The sequence below is a fragment of the Scomber japonicus genome, chromosome 4, assembly GCF_027409825.1.
Source record: "Scomber japonicus isolate fScoJap1 chromosome 4, fScoJap1.pri, whole genome shotgun sequence".
Lineage (NCBI taxonomy): Eukaryota > Metazoa > Chordata > Actinopteri > Scombriformes > Scombridae > Scomber > Scomber japonicus.
This window is the reverse complement of record NC_070581.1, coordinates 26,347,711-26,366,624: the sequence shown is the minus strand read 5'-3', so window position 1 is coordinate 26,366,624 and position 18,914 is coordinate 26,347,711. Positions and strand designations below refer to the sequence as shown.

At 40.9% G+C, this 18,914-nt stretch overlaps 1 protein-coding gene across 1 annotated transcript; it reads right to left on the bottom strand.

Moving 5' to 3' along the window:
- Nucleotides 1–666: 666 nt before the first annotated feature.
- Nucleotides 667–18,711, bottom strand: zgc:162200 (uncharacterized protein LOC558638 homolog). Its single transcript, XM_053317576.1, has 10 exons — nucleotides 18,545–18,711; nucleotides 16,426–16,754; nucleotides 14,186–14,398; nucleotides 13,842–13,994; nucleotides 11,392–11,907; nucleotides 7,776–8,642; nucleotides 6,907–7,086; nucleotides 5,507–5,658; nucleotides 3,984–4,344; nucleotides 667–3,000 (listed from the first exon to the last, which is right to left on the bottom strand). The coding sequence occupies exons 2-10, from the start codon at nucleotides 16,675–16,677 to the stop codon at nucleotides 2,995–2,997; spliced, it is 2,700 nt and encodes an 899-aa protein (XP_053173551.1). The 5' UTR covers nucleotides 16,678–16,754; nucleotides 18,545–18,711; the 3' UTR covers nucleotides 667–2,994.
- Between the last annotated feature and the right edge of the window lie 203 nt (nucleotides 18,712–18,914).

Sequence of the window (18,914 nt, the reverse complement as noted above, 5' to 3'; positions counted from 1 at the left end):
CTGGAGTTGATCAAACTTGTTCTACAGGTTGGCTTCAGCCAGAGATAAACTGGATAACCTGCTTTAAAATGTGTAACTCCATTCTCATGGTAATAATATACTATAGACTCAGAAGCTTTATGCTAATTTCAGACATTCAAGTTGTTTTAAAATCTTTTTTATCCACTAAAGGACATTTAACTTTATCAGATTAGATTTCTTGCTGTCTCTTCTGCTCACAGAGAAGCCACATTATTTAACATTTTACACTTTTTCCCCACAAAGTAATAGTTCCCTGCTGTATATCCCAGCAAATGAAGACAAACCCATCATCAGTGTACAGTGTTGGCTTGTTTTATTCTTCAGGACAAAAGTGGTTCACAGGTCAATGAAAGGAAATTGCATACACATAAAAAGTTATGCGGAGTGTGTGCATGACTTCTTCAAGAACAATTTATACAGAATGCAGACCACATAAATACATACAGTTAAAATATTATACAACCATGGTAATTAAATTATACACACACACATCTGCATGAAGTGAATTAAATAGATTAAGAAATCCATTTACAACCTTAAGAGCAATATGACATCATGTTAAAACATTTTCACTTGTTAGCAGACGTGCATGAACAGTCAGCTACGCAGTCTCCCAACATTACCTTAACATTGCACCTGTGTTTTAACACACTGTCCTTTCGTTTCTGCATTCATGATTTCTCCACTAAACTTTGTCTCTTTTTTTATTTCAAACCATGTCTTTGAAATAACTTAAAATTGTGGCTATCAACTTCAATGACGCTAATGTCAAATATTGCCTGTTAATTAATTAGTTAATACTGAGTTCATACAAAGAAAGCGAGCTAAGAAGTGAAAATATTCTGCCACAAATGTGATATCACTTTATTCAGTGCTGACACTGCTCAGTGAGTTTCCTCAAAAGCAAGTGAAACATACCTTCAAAAACAAAAAATCACAACTAGAGTGTTGAATAGTTGCCTCTATTTAGAAAATGTGATGTAGTCTAAAAACAGACAAGCAAGGCACTAAAAATGAAAAAAAAGAAAAAAAGGAGGGCAGGGGATCAATCAGCAGAATGTGTAAACCACAGGACAGTTGAGCTTAAAAAAATGGACATTTCAACATTTCCTCGCATTCTGTTCTCTTTTTTTTTTAACAGCCATTTTATTATGTGGTCTTTAAAGATAATTGGTCTCATCAGATAAATTCAACTTGAATTCAAACTGCTCTTAATGAGACAGGTAGTGCTACAGTGACAATGTTAACATACCGTATGTGCTACGGTTCTCAAATCACAGCCTCAGCATCAAACTACTCTATAAGCGGCCCATGCTGGGGCCAATCGACAGATACGTGTATATCTAAATGGTGAATAATGTATTTTTCTTTCTTTTGTACTTTTCTTTACAATCCAGGCCGATTAACAAAGCAATGTCATGTTTGAGTCACTTCTCACTTTGATATATTGTATTTTCTTAAATGTATTTATTCTTTATTTGAAGTCATTATGTGTTCCTGGATGTAAAGCACTGTGTAATGCTTTAAGAATTCATGGGACATTATTATTAGTATTATTATCATTATTGAATTTTTCTATAAGCAGCGACCCTAACGGCAGCCTTTAAGCACTATTAGTATTCCTAACTGAAAACAATGGACGCTGCAGCCACAGGAGAAGAACGGAGCTTGCTGTGGGTAATACTTGTCCGTTACGACATGCTTACTTTGGAAGCACACAAAAGCATGGTGATATTAATCATGAAACACAACGCAGGAGTGGAATGGGAACTGTTATCATCACTATGTAATTAAGAGAACTGGGAATGGTCCAACGGTTTAATATTACTTTTAGGTAAACTGAGCCACTGAAATTCTCGAGTGATATGAGACGGTACGTTTAAAAACCCAAAGCCCAAGAAACAGGAGAGTACATGACCAGCCAGTGGGGATGCTTGGACCCTTGGATGACTTCTGAAAGCTGGTTACTGTGAGAGATGCTAAATGGCTGTTGTAAATTAGCTGCAGTCAGCCACAGTTATTGACTGAAAGTGAAGGCAAGTTTCAAAACCTTACCTTAAATCCTATTGAACAACAGGAAGTATACAGGCACTGTCCTGAATTGGTCTGCATAGTTCGCAAAATAAGATGCACATTAAAGATCTCCCAAATCATGTATCTAATTACTTGGTGCTTGACCTGAGGTGGTGAACGTATGGCTGATCTTTTTCCATCGATGAAATGGCATGTTTACTGACCTCTTGTTAAAGGGTGTGGCTGATATGCCAGAGCAATCAGGTTAGACACATCACAGAGATAAAAATGGGGGCCTCTAACTGTACCACGAGTACAAGGGAGGAACTTCAAGATGATAGCAAGCTCTCTACTTTTGGGACAGTAGTTCTGTTAGTAAGGCTGCATTATTCTATAAAAACACTACCAAGGGGGGGGGGGTAAGTTCCTACAGATGAGCTAATAATAGATTACTGACACTAAAAGACGCCGGACAGGCCTGACCAGGATGCCAGACTAAAGGCAAAGAGTGTAAAGACGTACAGCCTTAGAACAGATTATAGCCTTGAATCAAAGTTTGAGGACAGAAAATACTGTACATGAAAAGTCTCGAGTTTTTTGGGAATAAATACTGTCAATGGCTCGCCACAACACACACCGCCTTGAACAAGACCAGATGGAAGTTGAAACCACTTGGGACAAGACACAGTCAATAACATCCTTCTCCAGGCTGCATGCAGGTTTCTCTACTTGGAGCAGAGAAGACCAAGAGGGTGGGATGACAGATATAAATGATTTTTTTTTGTTTGTTTTTTTTTACTTTTTTAAATCCATGGTTCTGGTGGGTAGAGTGGGGAATGTAGCGTCACATCTGGGATGAACAGGATGTCTTGAGTCACGAGAGGAGGAGGGAGCCGGGGAGTCAACATGAAGACAGGTCCTTATGGAGAAGAGGGGGTTTGGAGTAATGGAAGGAGTGGTTCAGCGCTACAAAGACAGGGGTGAAACAGAGACAAAAGAAAATATGTTTAGTTCAGCAACAAAAAAAAAAAAACATGCAATTGTTCCAAGTATTACTGGTAGCTTGTTTGACATCTTACAGCATAAAGTATATCTCATTTAATATTTATAACAATGTTTTGATATAGAGATAGAGATAAGTAGTGCTGGGTTAGGGTTAGTGCTTCAATCTGGTGTATTTTATCTCATCGCCTACCAGATGATTTAGAGTGTGAGCCTCGGGTTCGGGTAGTTTGAGCCTGACTTTTGTTACCAGAGCTCTTACTGACACTACTGTGTGAATCCTCAGTGGTTCTACTTGCAGAGTTGGATAATAAACCCCTCGACTCTCTACAGATCCCAGTCATCCTGGTCTTACTACGTGGATTGTGAACGGGGAGACATGTGGTTTTCAGGGCCTCTGGAGATTTTGCATTCACCTGAGAAGAGGCTGCGTCTGACTGGAAGGTGTTACGGCATGCAGCTGCTGCTTGTACAGACTTAGACCTATGAGACAACTGTTTTCTTCGCACAGAAACATCTAAGTTTGGTTTTACGTCAGGCATTTGTTTATTTTCACCCCATGCTTTAGAGGTGTTAGGATACACACACAAAGCTTTAGAGGTTAGATTATCTGTGGATGAAGAAAAAAAAGAGGATTTTGGCCTGGAGGAAGAGGCTGGAACAACACGAGTTGTGATGAAGGTGTCTTGGCGTGCAGGGGCTGAAGCTCGCCGGCCTGACGCTCTCTTTCTTGAATCACTGACTGTTTTCACTGATAATTCGCTCTTTACAGAACTGGTGGAGCCCTTACGAGTTGGGGAATAGCCAGAACTGAACTCTGTAGTAAAAATATCACTGACACTATGGCTTCTAATGAACGTGGCATCTCGTGGCAGAGCCTTGCCTCGGTGAGACTGGCTGCTTGTCTGGACCTGCTTGTCTGGACAAAGAGAGAGAGATGTTCTTACAGGGCTTGTGTGGAGGCTTCGGGTTAGAGCTCGCAGGTGGTGAGTGGCCATGGCGGGAACGCTACTGCCGAGAACCGGGCTAGCTCGTGGACTGCTCCTCATCGGGGGGCGCGCAGGACTGCTTCGGGGGCTACGTGGAGCTCGGCCTGACTTGGTGGCCAACTCCTTAGCCCTGGAGCGGCGGGGGCTGTTGCTCAAGCTGTGGGTTGTCAGAGGAGCCTCCAGGTCCTCAAGACGCTGAGTAAGAGCCAACTTCTGCTGGATGGCCATACGCAGCAGAGAATTCAGTGTCTTCTTCTCATCCTCGGCTGCTGCCAGCTGCCTCTGCATCTCATCCAGCTGGGTGACATACTGGTCACACCTGAGAGATGCACACACAAGGAGAAAATGCAACATGCACAAGCAGGCACCAATAAATTAGAGCACAAAGCCAGAAACACACTGCAAACATGCTGAACATCACACAAACTTCAAACACCAGCTGTGATTAAATACAACTAAAGATTATTGTCATTATTGATTAGCTGTTTTGATCAATGAAATACTTTTTGAATTTAAAAAAGGAGAAATAATTACATAATAGTAAATACTATATTAATATAAAACAGAAAATATGCAAATTCCAATTGCTTGAGAAGATGATACCAAAAAAGTTTGATACTAGATGAATGATATGAGCACCATGTAGTGTACAAATGCAGGAACTTCAGCCATCCACAAGATGGCACTACAAAACATATTTATGAGCAAGAGGATCTTTTTAAGCTGTAATCTTTAGCCTGTTGTAACAGACAGCCTAGTCCTTTACCACTGCCTGTGCTCCAATCCCTGGATAATGAACTGATAATAACTGTCTGAAGAGGGCCTAGACAGTCTACTGTAACATGTGTCCGAGAAGTCTCTTAGTCATGTACGCCACTTTTGCATCCCATTACAAAAACAGGGCAAAAGCCAAGAAAAAAAACAAACATATTAGTTTATTCAGTCAAATAAACACTCTTTCCACTTTACTCATGCCAAGTGATTCTCGGAAGAGGTTAGTGATTAGTGAGTGAGTTGTCGGGGCTTGTAAGTTTAACCCTTGATGGAGTCTTCCCATGAATCCACTGCCCCACCCCTCTCCCAGACATAAGGCTTCTCCTCCCCAAAGGTGACCTGGCTCAAATGGGACAAATCTGTCCTCACCTCCTCCCCCGACAGCACAGGGCAGAGCATGTGGTTTGTAATCTTCACGTGAACCAGTGGATTGTCCACAAGCGTAATAAGCATGGTAATCTTATTACATGAGTGGTAGCAAAAAGCTGTACCACAACAAGAGCGCCATTGCTAAACATGAAGAATACTGGCAAACAGGAACAGACCGCATAATCAGAACTAATTCATATTTTTCACTTCAGATTAATCTTAAAAGCAAAAATATACTTTGGCTTTTCTTTGGCTTCTTTTTTCTTTTATAACCGTGTTGAATGTAATTATTTTTTCTCGGTTGTTGTGTTGAAAATTAAATAAACAGGAAACCTTACCGGCTGGCAAACATGACTCGGAGTGAGGAGAAGGTGGCAGCGTCTTCCTTCAGAGCTTTGAGCTCATTGCGTAGTTTCATCATAGTTTCTGACACCATGCTCTTCTCAGTCTCATACTTGGTTTTCAAATTGGACAGAGCCAATTCCGCAGTCTGCAATGACAAAAATGCAATTGCACAATCATAACCCTTTCAAAGTAAGGTGTTAAATGTATATTCTCGTGCATGATTACAGATATAGAACAGACAAAGTATGTTAATAATAATACACTTATTTCAAACTGATGACACCATCATACACACTAAGTCCATGGAGACGCTTGGTCAAGGATAGAAAACATCACCAGCCAAAGTGTTGCACATTTTAATTGTTCTTTGTGTGTCAGATTTTATTTCCCAATACACTAATGTGATCAAAACAAGCCGTACTTGTCATTAAAGTATTAATAAGAGATCCCTTTATTCCTATTTCATGTGACAACAGCATGTTCTCTGTTTACAAGCAATCTGTGTCAGAGTTAGTGAGGTAAATTAAATATCTGTTTTGATATTGAAGAGAGCCTTTTTAACCAAATGACTCACAGCCAAAAAGCCAAGCCCAAGTTTTACCTTCTTTCAGTATCACTGTTTATTTATCTATGACTTGGATGCAAACATCAATACAAAAGTCTTAGAAGTAAACACCAGGATTACGTAAGAGGCACAAACTGCAGCCAACTAAGTCCTAGAAATCAAAGAGATGGCAAACTGTTTATGAGCAGTGCCAGGCCAAACAGATTACCTTCAGTGTTCGTGTGTGTATTTATATATAAAAAGGAGAGTGACAGTTCAGAGAATAGCAGAAGCAGGTCACGCACTGCTTTAGGCGCAGGAAAGGAAAGGGGGAATGAGTTCAGTCTCTGAGGAAAGAGACATCACACTGTGGTCAAGGTGCAGGATCATATGAGACACTGAGACTGTCTGAACAAGATACCAATGATTCAGGTCAACCATATTGTTCATATCAAGAAAAATACAAGTTTAGTACTAGAAAAAAATACTTGCTCTCTTATCTTATGAGGGCAATCAATTTAATTATAAAAATACTGAGTTTTGAATGAAGAATGAATAACAAAAATATTGGCAACAGAATGTCACAACGATCTGCATCAAGGCAGTTGTTCTGAATTTCTCGTGCATACAAAAAATAGATGATGAGGCCTCTCATAGTAAAATGAAGAAAGCAGGGAAAGCTTGTCTTTAAGGGCACGCTACGAAAAGCTGCAGACTGACCTTGGACTTTACAGGATTAGCTACCATTTATTGAATGTCACTGGTGGGTCAGGTTGACTGGGAGCAATAACCTTTAGTGGAGAGACAAAAAAACCCACTGCAGTGTAGTCAGTGCTCGCTGTGACCTACCTGTTTGTTAGCCTTGAGGACAGTCCTGAGGGTAGCAATCTGTTCCCTCTTGGTACTGAGAAGTGACTTGAGTTTTAGTACTTCATCCATCAGGCTTTCAGCATCCCGCTCTGCCTCTCCGCTGCAGCTCAAGCCTGAGTACGGCATCGCACCCCTTTGACGACAGAGGTCCACTGCCACCTGAGGGAATAATATATAAAGGAAGATGTTCATAAAAGGGAGTTAAATGTGTTCATGCTTCACTGACAAGCTCAAATTTGTGGTCTCAATTTAGGCCAATAGAACAGGAGTGTGTTTTTTTCCCCATATACAATATATTAAAATATCACATTACCAACAATGGCCAAAAACCAAATAACCTGTCAGCAGTGTTCAAAATTAATTTCACAATTCTTAACAAAATTATACACTTATGAAATTAATCTTCAAATGTGTAAAACAGCAATTTCATGCATTTTTTTTTCTCTATCTAAAAAAAGACAAATTACAAATGTTTCAGACACTGCTGGTTTTTGAAAGGATTGTCTGTAGTGAAAGCCACAACTCAACTTTGAACTGTGATAATCTAATCCATGCAAACCCACTCAAACCCACACACACAGAGACAGACACGCACACACGTGTCGACAAGGCCTGCAACAGGCGGTGGATTTATCGACTCAACTACGTTAACAGTCTGAGCCGAGCATTAGGTCCAGCGAGAAATTTGTTCACCTAAAGCAAAAGCCTGGCTTAAAGGGACTGAGCCGCAGTGAAGGAGTCAGAGAATTTCCTCTCATTATAACATTCAGCCCGCAGACATTCTGGCAGTAAAGTAGCACTTAAATAAAAGTCTGACATGCTGTATATAATACGCAATGTTGTCTTACCCGCAGGTGTTTGATCTGGCAACGGATGACTGCTACCAAGTTGCGAACATTGGAAGGGTCCCTAAAATCCAAGGTGGGGGATCCAGGGCAGCTAGGAGATTCTCCACTGGTTCCTGCGCTGTCCACCTCTCCCATAAACTGCAACGCTGCAGCTTTGGAGATGAACATGTCGTTGGCTCGTGGCTTCTGCTGGGAGTAGACTTGGTGTAACCGTCTCACACTTCCACCTGCGCCGCTTGCCCTGGCGCTATCACGGTAATAGTCCAGGGTGACCCGTTTGGGTGTCAGGTTGTTGCACACGCAGATGTGGTGGTAGAGGTTGGACAGCTCCTCGGAGAAGGCCAGCAGCTCTTCCTGGGCCACGCTCAAGTGCCCTTCAGAATCAATCGCCACTTTCCGCGTGGCTCCGATCTCCTTCTCCAGCTCGCCGATGCGCTCCTGGTCCTGCTTGCTGGACTTGATGCATTGACGGATCTTGTCAGCCAGCTCCTGGGCCTCAGTCCTCCAACGATCCTTCTCATGCTTGTATCGTTGCTCCAGGGTGTTGTAACGAGTACCTGCCTGAGACAGTTCATCTCGCAGCTTCAGAAGCTCTTCGCTAGCTGTACGCATTCGCGCCTCAAGCACCTCCTTGCCCTTGGTGTCGACCTCGTAGTCAAATGCGGCATCGCCACCCTCTCCGTTCTCTGTCTCATCATCCCCCCTGTCGTCTGCTTCCTGGTTGTGCTGGCGGCTCTGCACGGCCTCCAGTTGTTGGGTGAGGGATCCAACCTTGTCCTCTTGCTGACTGAGTGCTTGCTTGGACATTACCAGCTGCATCTGCAATTCCTCCACTTTGTCAGTGAGACTTGACTTCTCTCGTTCCGCCTGAGTACACAAACACAAAAAAACTTCTGAGTAAACAAAATGCACATAAATGTCTTAAATTTGCTGATATTACTGAAAGAACAGGTTCATAGGTGTTTTGAAGTCTGTCTTAAAACAATAGTCAGGTGCCAAAATGAACATTCAGTTCAGTAACAGTTCTTGCTTATTGTAATCATTCTTCCTGTTCATACTGGCCATTTCAAAATCTCATCCTAGTGCACATTCAATGCAAATGATGGGGGACGAATTCCACAGTCCTTGTTTTGTGCAAAAAATTATTAAAAAGTTTACCTGAGGCTAATATGAAGCTTTAGTTATGTTTTTAGTACAACATAGACTGTTTGTGTTTCCCTAAACAGCATATGTTCTTTATCTGAGCTGTAGTGGAAGCATAGTAACAGAAAGAAAAACATTTGTCCTAAAAAGGTTGTAATTTTGGAAGATATCCACTTGATTTGATAAATTTGGACAACTGAAGCCTTATACTAACATCAGATAAACTTTTGAAAACATGTTGGACAAAAGAAGTGGATTAAACTCAAAGCACTTTAGGGAGATTATAAAAAGGAGGAACGATGACACAAAGCAAAAATGTACTTAAAGTAAATATTGTCTCAAGAAAGACTCGAAAAAAAACTGCAAACCTATCCCTGAACATGAGTTTGAGTAATCATCCATTTCAGCCACTTTATAAATATAAACCAATACTGTTCGTCAATTATTTTCCTCAAGACAAAAGGACAGGGCTGTGACACAAATTCCTCCCCCAGCCACCTTTACTCTTAATGCATATTTCATGTAAAACAGTGGCTGACCCCATTCAGCTCCACACCCCCAACATCTGTTGGGTAGAAGGTTGCTAACCCAACCCCCAATTTAAGTGCATCATCAATTATATATTTCCTTCAGGCTGAGAGGGATGAGACTTCAACAAATCTTACATTTTCTTAAGTGTCCTTTATTTGTCAAGAATAGTGTAACTATATATATGAAGTCAGGTTCAGGTGATTTTTCATCAATATAGAAAGGCTCTTCTTCACTAGCACAGGACGGATGTGGTCTAGAGCAGGAAGTAGACATCCCTGTTAACAGCTTAGCAACAAACTACCCTGCCTGACAACTCACTACTCAACATAACAAAAAGGTGGCAGTATTTTAAAGTAGTCTGATAAGAAGAGATGCCTCCATCCTAATATAAAAATCTTTCAGTAAACCATGAAAATGATTTCTATATAGATGTATGTGTAAAATAGTGTTAAGTGTTAGTAATGGGACATAGGAGAGGCTACATAAATACATAATCATTATCTGGAAGCCTTTTAGTGCTCATCCATCACTGCCAACCACTCCCAGTGCTTTCAGAAACTCTCTGTCTAAAAACCCCAAAGACGTCATCACAAGCTTAAAAGGTGGAGTCAGTCACTCTGGAAAAAGTTTGTTGATATTTGAACTAAAATCCCAAACAAATATACTGCTCTGTGCTGCTTCCGAAGCTCCAACCCCTCAAAATTCATGGACGCACATTGTCAAGGCAAGGACTAAAAGAGAAATATGGCAGAATCCAGAGTGATGATTCAGCTGTAGGGTCACTTCTTTTTTCTCTCACACATTATCACGAAGGGTGGGGGGGGGGGTCATATCATGTCAGCAGAAATTTACTGAACCAAAACCATTTGCATGTCAGCTCCAAAAGGCTGAAATCAACAGCGTTTATAGTTATTGATTCACTGATACGGTCAATTACATCAAAAACACATACACAGAGGGATATTTGTGTGGTTTAAACAGATGCCCACTCAGATTACTGCTTCACTAAATGCGACACAAACAGACTTCAAGCGTAAAAAAAATGTGATGTGTCTCCATAAGACCGTCTTGTATTTAGTGTGGTTTGTTACATTCAATAATATGGAAGCATATCTGTTCTGCTTTCTATATAAACCAGCCTCGGCCTCTCTTTCTCCCCCACCATTCGACGAGTGCTGGAGACGGGGAGACTGTCATATCCTCACGCGGACAGCTGCTCTGATGACTTCCCGCTGTCCTGTGCACGAGCATGAATGCCCCCTGACTGACCACAGCAGTGTTGTGTGGCCTCACTCTGAGCCACTGTGTTTACAACCATTTAGAGAGACCGTGTTGTGTATGATCAGCAGATTTTTTTTCAGACAGAGAACAGACGGCTAGCGGACTGCGTGGCGATATTTGCTGAATTTGACAAAAAGTGTTCTGGATTAGAATAGTCGACTCTACCTTTAAAGCCAGTTTAACTACTTAACTATTTTCAGGAAATGTTCGTGTGCCACTGATGAAGAGCTTCTTTATTCTTTTAACATGTTAGTAAGATTGTAGCAAACAAGTGTGAAGAATGAAGAGCCCAAATAATGAAAGTTATTTAGTTTGACCAACAGCCAGAAAGCCTCAAGGTACAACAACATGAAAGCTTCCTAGTATTTTTCTTTGGTAGTGAACAACGGTCACATCTTATGGTTGCTAGGGCTGGGTATCAGTACTCCATATCTTTAAGGTAACAAAAATTAATATTTTGAACACTTTCAAAATGCATTTGTGTAAAAATCTAATCATTTAGATGTGGAGGAGTGGTGGCATTTTATGCAATTTAATACTTCTATTCACATGATGGATATCAAATGAACCTCAATTGGTATCAGTATCACTTTAAGGGTACTTAAACCAAGTCCTAATGGTCACTATCTGACAGAGTGATGCATGTTGTCCTGTTGCTTACCTGTAGGAGTTGCTGTTTTAGTTTCTGACTGTCTGAAAAGTGGAGCTCACTCAGCAGGTCTGACACCAACCCAGAGGCAGGAGCACGAAGGAACACGTCGCTGTTGCGTGGAGTGGAGTAGCGCTGGATGAGGCCGTTACTTTTGGAGCCCTTCAAGTGAGGAGGGTGAGCAAAATCGGGAGCAGACCCAGGACCATTATTATAGCCGCTGTCCTGGTCCTCTCCCTCGGCTTCACCTTCTCCCCCTCCCCCCTGGCCCTCCTCCTGGCTATCATCTAGCTGATCCAAGTGGAGCTCCAGGTTCCCCACAGAATCAAAGGGGTTGAGGGTCAGGGCAGAGAGCTCTCGCCGCAGACTGTTTTTCTGCTCCCTCTCCTCCTTCAGGGCTTCCAGGGCCTCATCCAGCTGCCTCTCCGCAATCTCCCTCAGCCTCTCTGCCTCATCCATCTGACCACGCAGCTCATCCTGCTCCTCGTTCTTGTGGGTCAGCTCCAGTTTTATAGATTCAAACTCAACCTGAAATGTGTCCAGACAAAGAACCATAAGACATTTTATGTATTATATCTGTGCACATTATAGCCCCAACATGCAAATATACCTATAAGTGCATTAAGCATATTAGTGTTACAGTCACACCTACAAGACCTAAATAACATGACATCTGAAAAATTAAAAATAATCAAGTAGAGGTAAGACTAGGATTTACCTTCAAGTAAACTAAGACATGATTCACACACTAATAAGCCACGTAGACATGATCATGGACGGTTAATCTTAGCAAAGCATACGTGAACAGGCCGTTAGAAGACCGTTAGAATACCAGTGGAGCCGGAACGAATGACATTTAATGTGACATTTGAAGCACTGAAACTCTTTCGCTGATTAACCGCATAACTCACTTGCTGGCACATGTTAAAGCAGTCACAGCTGCTCTTGGGGATGTTTTAATAAGGTTGCATTTAACTTACAGACATGTGATAATCACCTCAAAGTCACTGGTAGTTTTTACCATATTCACTAGTAATATCTAATTGTTTAACAGTGAGTTTGGAAACAGTAGAAACATTGTAGAGCATGACCTAAGTCACATAAAATAAGACTTATGTCCAAGAATGCGTGAAGCATTGGAGAAGTAGGCTTACGTCTGGAGTTTTAGTATTTCTAATGCTGTGATTATGCTAAATTATAGTAAATCATACAAGCCTCCTCCAAAAAGCTTATTATTGCATGCTATTGACCTGAATAACCTATAATTTCAGTTCAACAGTACATATAGTTTTCATTTTCTTACCAACAAAGATTTAAGTGCACAAAGTAACACTTTTTCAATTATTATTTCAACCACTCAGCCAACTAGAATATCAGGGAAATATTATCAGAAAGCAGCATAATCCTTTTAATAATATAATCTCCTGTTATTCTAAGATAACATCATCATTATTTAATCATATAAATTGAAAACAGAAGTATTTACTTTGAGGGTGAGGCCTTCTCAACTGTTATTAAATGCTGCTATGCTGCCTGGGATAGCTAAAATGGCATTTAATGTGCGTGCAGCAGCTCATAACACTGTGGTACATTCAGAGCTTTTTCCAACATAACTACATGCAGTAGGCTCAAAATAATCTTATCTATTAACACAAATTAGAGGGTTATCTGGTCTTGAACATAACCTTATCAGTTGCTGTCAGCATTTCGTAATAGCAGTACGTAATAATACATTTCAAAGACAGCACAACATTTCTTGTGGGGCTTAAAGGTGTCCAGAACTTGAAAAATACAGTGAAATGGAGAATCACTCCATCATTTGTGAAATTGCGAGACTGAAGCCTTGTTGGCATGGTGCTACATGTAGTTAGAATAGTCTCCTTTCTTTTTTACTGCATTTTACCAGTGAGATGTTTCATTGGACATGGTGTCTGCCTCTCAGGGAATTCACTGACTCATGGAAAAAGAAGGTAATCAGGTGGGAGATGAATTACTGTCCCCTTCTATGAGGGCTACTTCGTTGTCTGGAAATAACATCAATCATCCAGGAACAGGCTGGATCAGTATCTTCAACACAGGGCATTTTGTAACCAGGCTGCGAAGTTATGTCAATAAACACATGAGGGAGATTAGAAGTTTGTTGCATGCAAAGCAGTTTTGTTAAGCAGGAAAAGTAAGTATTTTCAAGCAGTGTTCTACAAGAATAACAAATGCTGGCATGACAGTGTGTTAACAATCACCTCCATGTCCTTGACTAACACTAAAAGTACACATATCCAGGAACAAACATCAGGCCATTAACAGGAATCATCAAAATATAGGATAATGTTGAGATAAATACCCTTTTTTCCACATAATTTCTTATTCTAAGTGGTATTCATAGCGGATATCCACTTCCATTTACAGCATGGAGGATCAGCTTAAATGTATTTAGAAACATTGTAGCTTGAGTGATGACTGACCTGGTTTTCCTTGAGCACAGACACTTGTTTTTGCAGAGATATGTTCTCTTCTTCTAGCTCGCCATTATCCTGCAACTGGCGCAGCTCTCGTACTTTATATTCCTTCATTTCATCCCTCAGATGGCCCTTCTCTGCCTCCAGACACTCACACTCCTGTGGAACAAAACTCCAGAGTCAAATCAGTGCAAAAGTACTAAATCCAAACTATCAAGCTAGGTTCACTTTATTTTGGAGACAAGGCTACACAATTAATATTTCTACCAGTGATTCTGGTGATGAGGAGTTGGGGCCTGATAGTATGCAGGACAAACAGTGTGCAGGTGTTCTTTTTGAGCACACCATACCTTCTTTAACTGGGTGGAGACCACCCCAAGTCTATCAATTTCTGCGTGGGCATTTCCAAGAGCCAGGCGTGATTGCTTTAGCTCATTCTGGACTTCATCCATGCGGGTTGCCATAGCAGCCTCCTTAGTGGCAGTCTCCTGCAGCAGATTCTCCTCCCGGCACTCTCCATCAGCAGCTGCACGCTTCTGACTGCTCACAGAATCTGCAAATGCCTTTACAGAAAGAAGCAAGGGTTCAGGAGAGGGCAAAACTTGTAGTATCCTGCAGGCTACATTATATTACAGAGTAGAACAATAGTAGCTGTGGTACTCATATAAAGGCAAGCAAAGAAGACATCTTTAACAAAGGAAGGGAAATGCACTTCCCCAACAACCATCATCTGAAACCTGATCATACGGAGGAAACAGTCTTCATGGTTCAGTAACCTTACACCCTAACAGCAGCTGCCACACGGTTTCACACTGTACTTTTACTTAGCCAATGTGATAATATCAGTCTAACACATTACTCTTAACACTGTAGTACCCGGCTTTTCTTCACAGCTTGCAGTAATTAGCAACCATGACACATTATACATCTGTAACTGTGAGTGAAATAACGATCAAATAAGGTGTTAAACTAAATGAATGTGGTGCTAAACACGCTTAGCTGAACATCATATTGTGGTTATATAATGATGCTAATTTACAACACATGAGTCCGCTCTGCTTTGTTAAAACCCTGCCAAAGCCTAGGTAGGTAAAAAGCCAAGAAATGAGGTTTATGCAGATTATAAAAAATTGCTGAAATTCTGTACCACTATGTTCATTAAGACATAAAGAGCTTTGCTTGATGTGCAGTTATAAAACATCAGTATGGATCAATTTCACTGATTCTCTGGCACAAATCTATTGCTAAAATGTCCTGCAGCTTGTGAGGGGTATTTTAAACATTTATTTCTCAATTTAAACAGGTAGAGAGAACTATTGCAAAACCAAAAATCTGCCCACATGATGAGATTGATTTTTATGGGATTAGCTTCTTACATAAACCAGTTTTAAAAAACCTGCTCCTGCCATACTAAATACCTTTTTAGACACAAAATGCATCTTTAGCTGTAGCCTAGCTGTATATTGGTTTAATCATCTTTATAACTATCCAGCACTAATTAAATCTTCTAACCCTTTCGAAATGTCTCAAAATCAGTTTAAGATGGTCAGAGAACCTGCAGTACCGGATATGCTGACTAACTGGTTATGGAGGCTGTCCTAGTCACTTAACAGCTCTCTCTCTCTCTCTCTCTCTCTCTCTCTCTCTCTCTCTCTCTCTCTCTCTCTCTCTCTCTCTCTCTCTCTCTCTCTCTCTCTCTCTCTCTCTCTCTCTCTCTCTCTCTCTCATGCCATCAGCATCAGATGACATTATGAGAGCAAAACTGACTCAGCACGCAATGACAAGTCTCCTCATTGGAAGTAAAATGTGAGGTCACATCTGTAACAGAAATGTTATTGTGATCGCAGAGAGACAGACTAATCAAAAAGCATGTAAGGGGATGAGCAATCGCATTCACGTCATAGGTCACTGGTACATAATAAGGGACAATGGTGTCTTTATAGCGCTAGTAGGTACACCGCAAGGCAGCTCCCCAGCTGTTAAATTAAAATGAGCAGAGGGACTGTGTCCTCGTAAAATGACAGCCATTGACAGTTTTAGACTATTTACATTTTGCCAGCTGAAATTGTAATATGCAATATAATATTATCATGTTTTGTACAATGGTGAAGCAGGTGAAACAATAAATAGCCATCCCATTGCTGCTCTACTTTCTCATTGATAGCATCATGCAATAATGCAATAGTTTATAACATCAGTGTTCATTCCTCCTGTTCTAATTTCCACTTAACATGCTTAAACAGATTACACCGGAAAAAGATGTCGACATGAGAAATTCACCTTGCTGAAAGATCTCAAGCCTTAACTAGTCTTCATTAAATCTTCTGACAAAGTCATTGTGCAATCCGAATCCAGGAAATGCTTGTTTCAATTAGTAACCGCATATCAAACACCAAAACCTGTTTTACATCATTAAATCTCATCGATTAAGATAAAAAATTTAAATAAGACGTGCAAAACAAATGAATAGGAAAAAAAAAGGCAGTAGTATGATATCAGAAAATAATACTTGGAGTGCTGGGGGAGCTGAGCCAAAAAATCTATACAATATGTTGCCTAAATATAACTAGAAAGCCTTGGGTGTTCCTACCTCTCTGAGCTGCTGTAGCTCCACTTTGAGTGTTTCATGCTCCTCTTCCAGCTGCCGGTGTTTCACCTTGAGAGCAGAGCTTTCCTCCAGCACCACCAGGCCATAGCGGGCTGCCTGTAGCTTCTCCTCTGTGGCCTCCTGGAGCTCGAGAGTGAGTCGAATCACCTCGGTCTTCAAGTCTCTGCCCTCCATCGTTGCTCCCCCGTCTACCTCCAGTGCTGCACCTGCCGGCTCTGTATCTGCCTCCAGCATGCCCGACTTCCTGTTTGTCTGCCAATGTTCTCCCGGGACACCTACGTCCTTCACTCCTCCACTCTCATTACTCCACACTACAAAGCACACAACACAAAGATGGTGGTTATATAAACTACTTAGAACAACAGCCAGGATGGCAAAGAGAGTTTGTATAAATCACGTGATACCAACTGAACAAAATGCATTGAGTAAGATTAACTTTGAGGTTCTTTGAGTGAGAAAAAGTGATAAATTACTTTTATACATTTATTACCGGTGAACACCAGCCAGTTATATCAAACAATCTGAGTCAACATCAAGCATTTGACAGGTATTCATTATTTTAAACAGGAACATAATAGCCAGGTGGTATTTAAAGATCATTACTAATGATTCCTCAACTCCCCACAGGTTAAGTATGTGTTCACAATTTTTCCAATTCTTTATTAAAACAATATTCAGGTGCCAAAATGAACATTGAAATAGGTTTTTCTTGCCATTATCATTCCTCCTTTTCATACTGACAATTAGAAGAATGGCCAAAATCCACAAGTGTCCTTCTGTGCAATAATGTATTAAGCTAATATGAAGCTTCAGCTGTCCAAATTAGCCAAATTAAGCAGATATCTTTCAAAATGACAGTCTTTTTAGTGCCCAAGTCCTTCTTTTTGTTAATATACTTCCAGTGCCGCGGGGGAAGACAAAGAAGGATTTTTCACCACATATAAGCATCACATTCACTATTAAATACATTTTTGCACAAAACAACTGTGTGAACAAGCTGTGGATTTTTGGCCCACATCATTTTCATTTAAAGCACATGTGAAGGTGATCTTTTAACAGCCAGTATTAAAAACCTCTTTCTTGTGTGCACCTGTCTGCTGTTTCAAAGACGGGCTTGAAATACTGTGAATCAATCCTTTAATAGACTTCCACTATTACTAACCTGTGCACATCACTGACCCCAGTACATACATACCTGCATGTAGGTATGCATGTAGGTATGTATGTACAGGGGTAAATATGTATGGTATGTTGTTTTTGTTTTTATAATTCACATTGTTACAACTACCTTTTTTTAAAATTATTATTATTATATGTAGCACTGCCAAATTTCTCCCACAGGAGACCAATAAAGAAACCTTAACTTTAACCTTTAACAAACATTATCATCAACAGAGTCGCATCAGCACCATTTTTATCTCCTCTTAATTAACCAGACATGTATTCGTATTAGCTACACGGTTATAGCAGGTGGGTATTTGAGTGTGGATGCCCACCCACAAAGTACCCCGATTAAACCAGAATATATTAATGTGACTTTTACCACCCGTGTTGCCTGGGTGGGGCGGACTCCCCCCACCCCCCTTTTTTTCAATACCACCCCATTTCCTCACATCCTCTTCTTTGACCGAAGATGGACACACCAGCTACCAGCTGTCCGGCCACGAACATCTGCCACAAAAAAAACCCCTCCCTGCACATTTGTAGCTTAAATTGTGACTGAAATAAGAGGGTGCTACTAAACATTTGGCAGCCCCTTTTCGCTTTGCTAAATAAGCTTAAAGGTTGGAATAAAACATGACAGGGATACAAGATTATAAGACGTCACCGGGCTTGCAAACATGACATGGCCGGATAGTTAGCAGAAGTAGCTTTTAGCCTCAGACGCAGCAAATGGCACCAACAATTTAGCCAGCTACCTTTGTACGCTTTATAATAATATACATTGAAATAAGCTTTAAGCGGTGCATATGACATCCGCTACCCGACTCGTGAGGCTATATTGTCCTGCCCTGTAAACGCCAGGCTATATTAGCTGGATAACTTAGCTATAACACACACCATCATTCATACTATCAGTAAAGGCTAGCGCGCTACTCACCTCGCCGTCTTTGGGTTTTTTAATCTCAAAGATGCAGTTCGCCAATGTTAACTCTACGTTTTTGGTTGCTGTCAGTAGCTATTCACGTCTGCAACCGGGGGAGTACACCGGGGTTACTGAGCCGGTGCTTCCCGTCCTTCCCACACCTCCTGGTTCTCCGGTTTCTCAGCGGGGTCGAGTGTCAAAAGCGCGCCGAAAATGTGAAAGCACGATTACCCCCTCTAGCTCAGCTCCGGCGTAGTGCAACCTCACCATATAAAAACAGGGTTTTTTTCTTTTATCTAGGAGTGCACGACCTATGCTGTGTGTCTAAACATAATAAATAAACATCGATGCAATTAATGCACTCATTATACTTTATCAACAACGA

What these genes read in the sequence shown, in the direction of transcription:
- zgc:162200 (XM_053317576.1), bottom strand. Translation starts at nt 16,677, where the DNA reads ATGCTGGAGGCAGATACAGAGCCGGCAGGTGCAGCACTGGAGGTAGAC. An exon ending in GCCAGATCAAACACCTGCGG is followed by an intron (nt 7,087 to 7,775) that starts GTAAGACAACAT and finishes TTATTCCCTCAG; the next exon opens with GTGGCAGTGGACCTCTGTCG. An exon ending in CGAGTCATGTTTGCCAGCCG is followed by an intron (nt 4,345 to 5,506) that starts GTAAGGTTTCCT and finishes TGCATCTCTCAG; the next exon opens with GTGTGACCAGTATGTCACCC.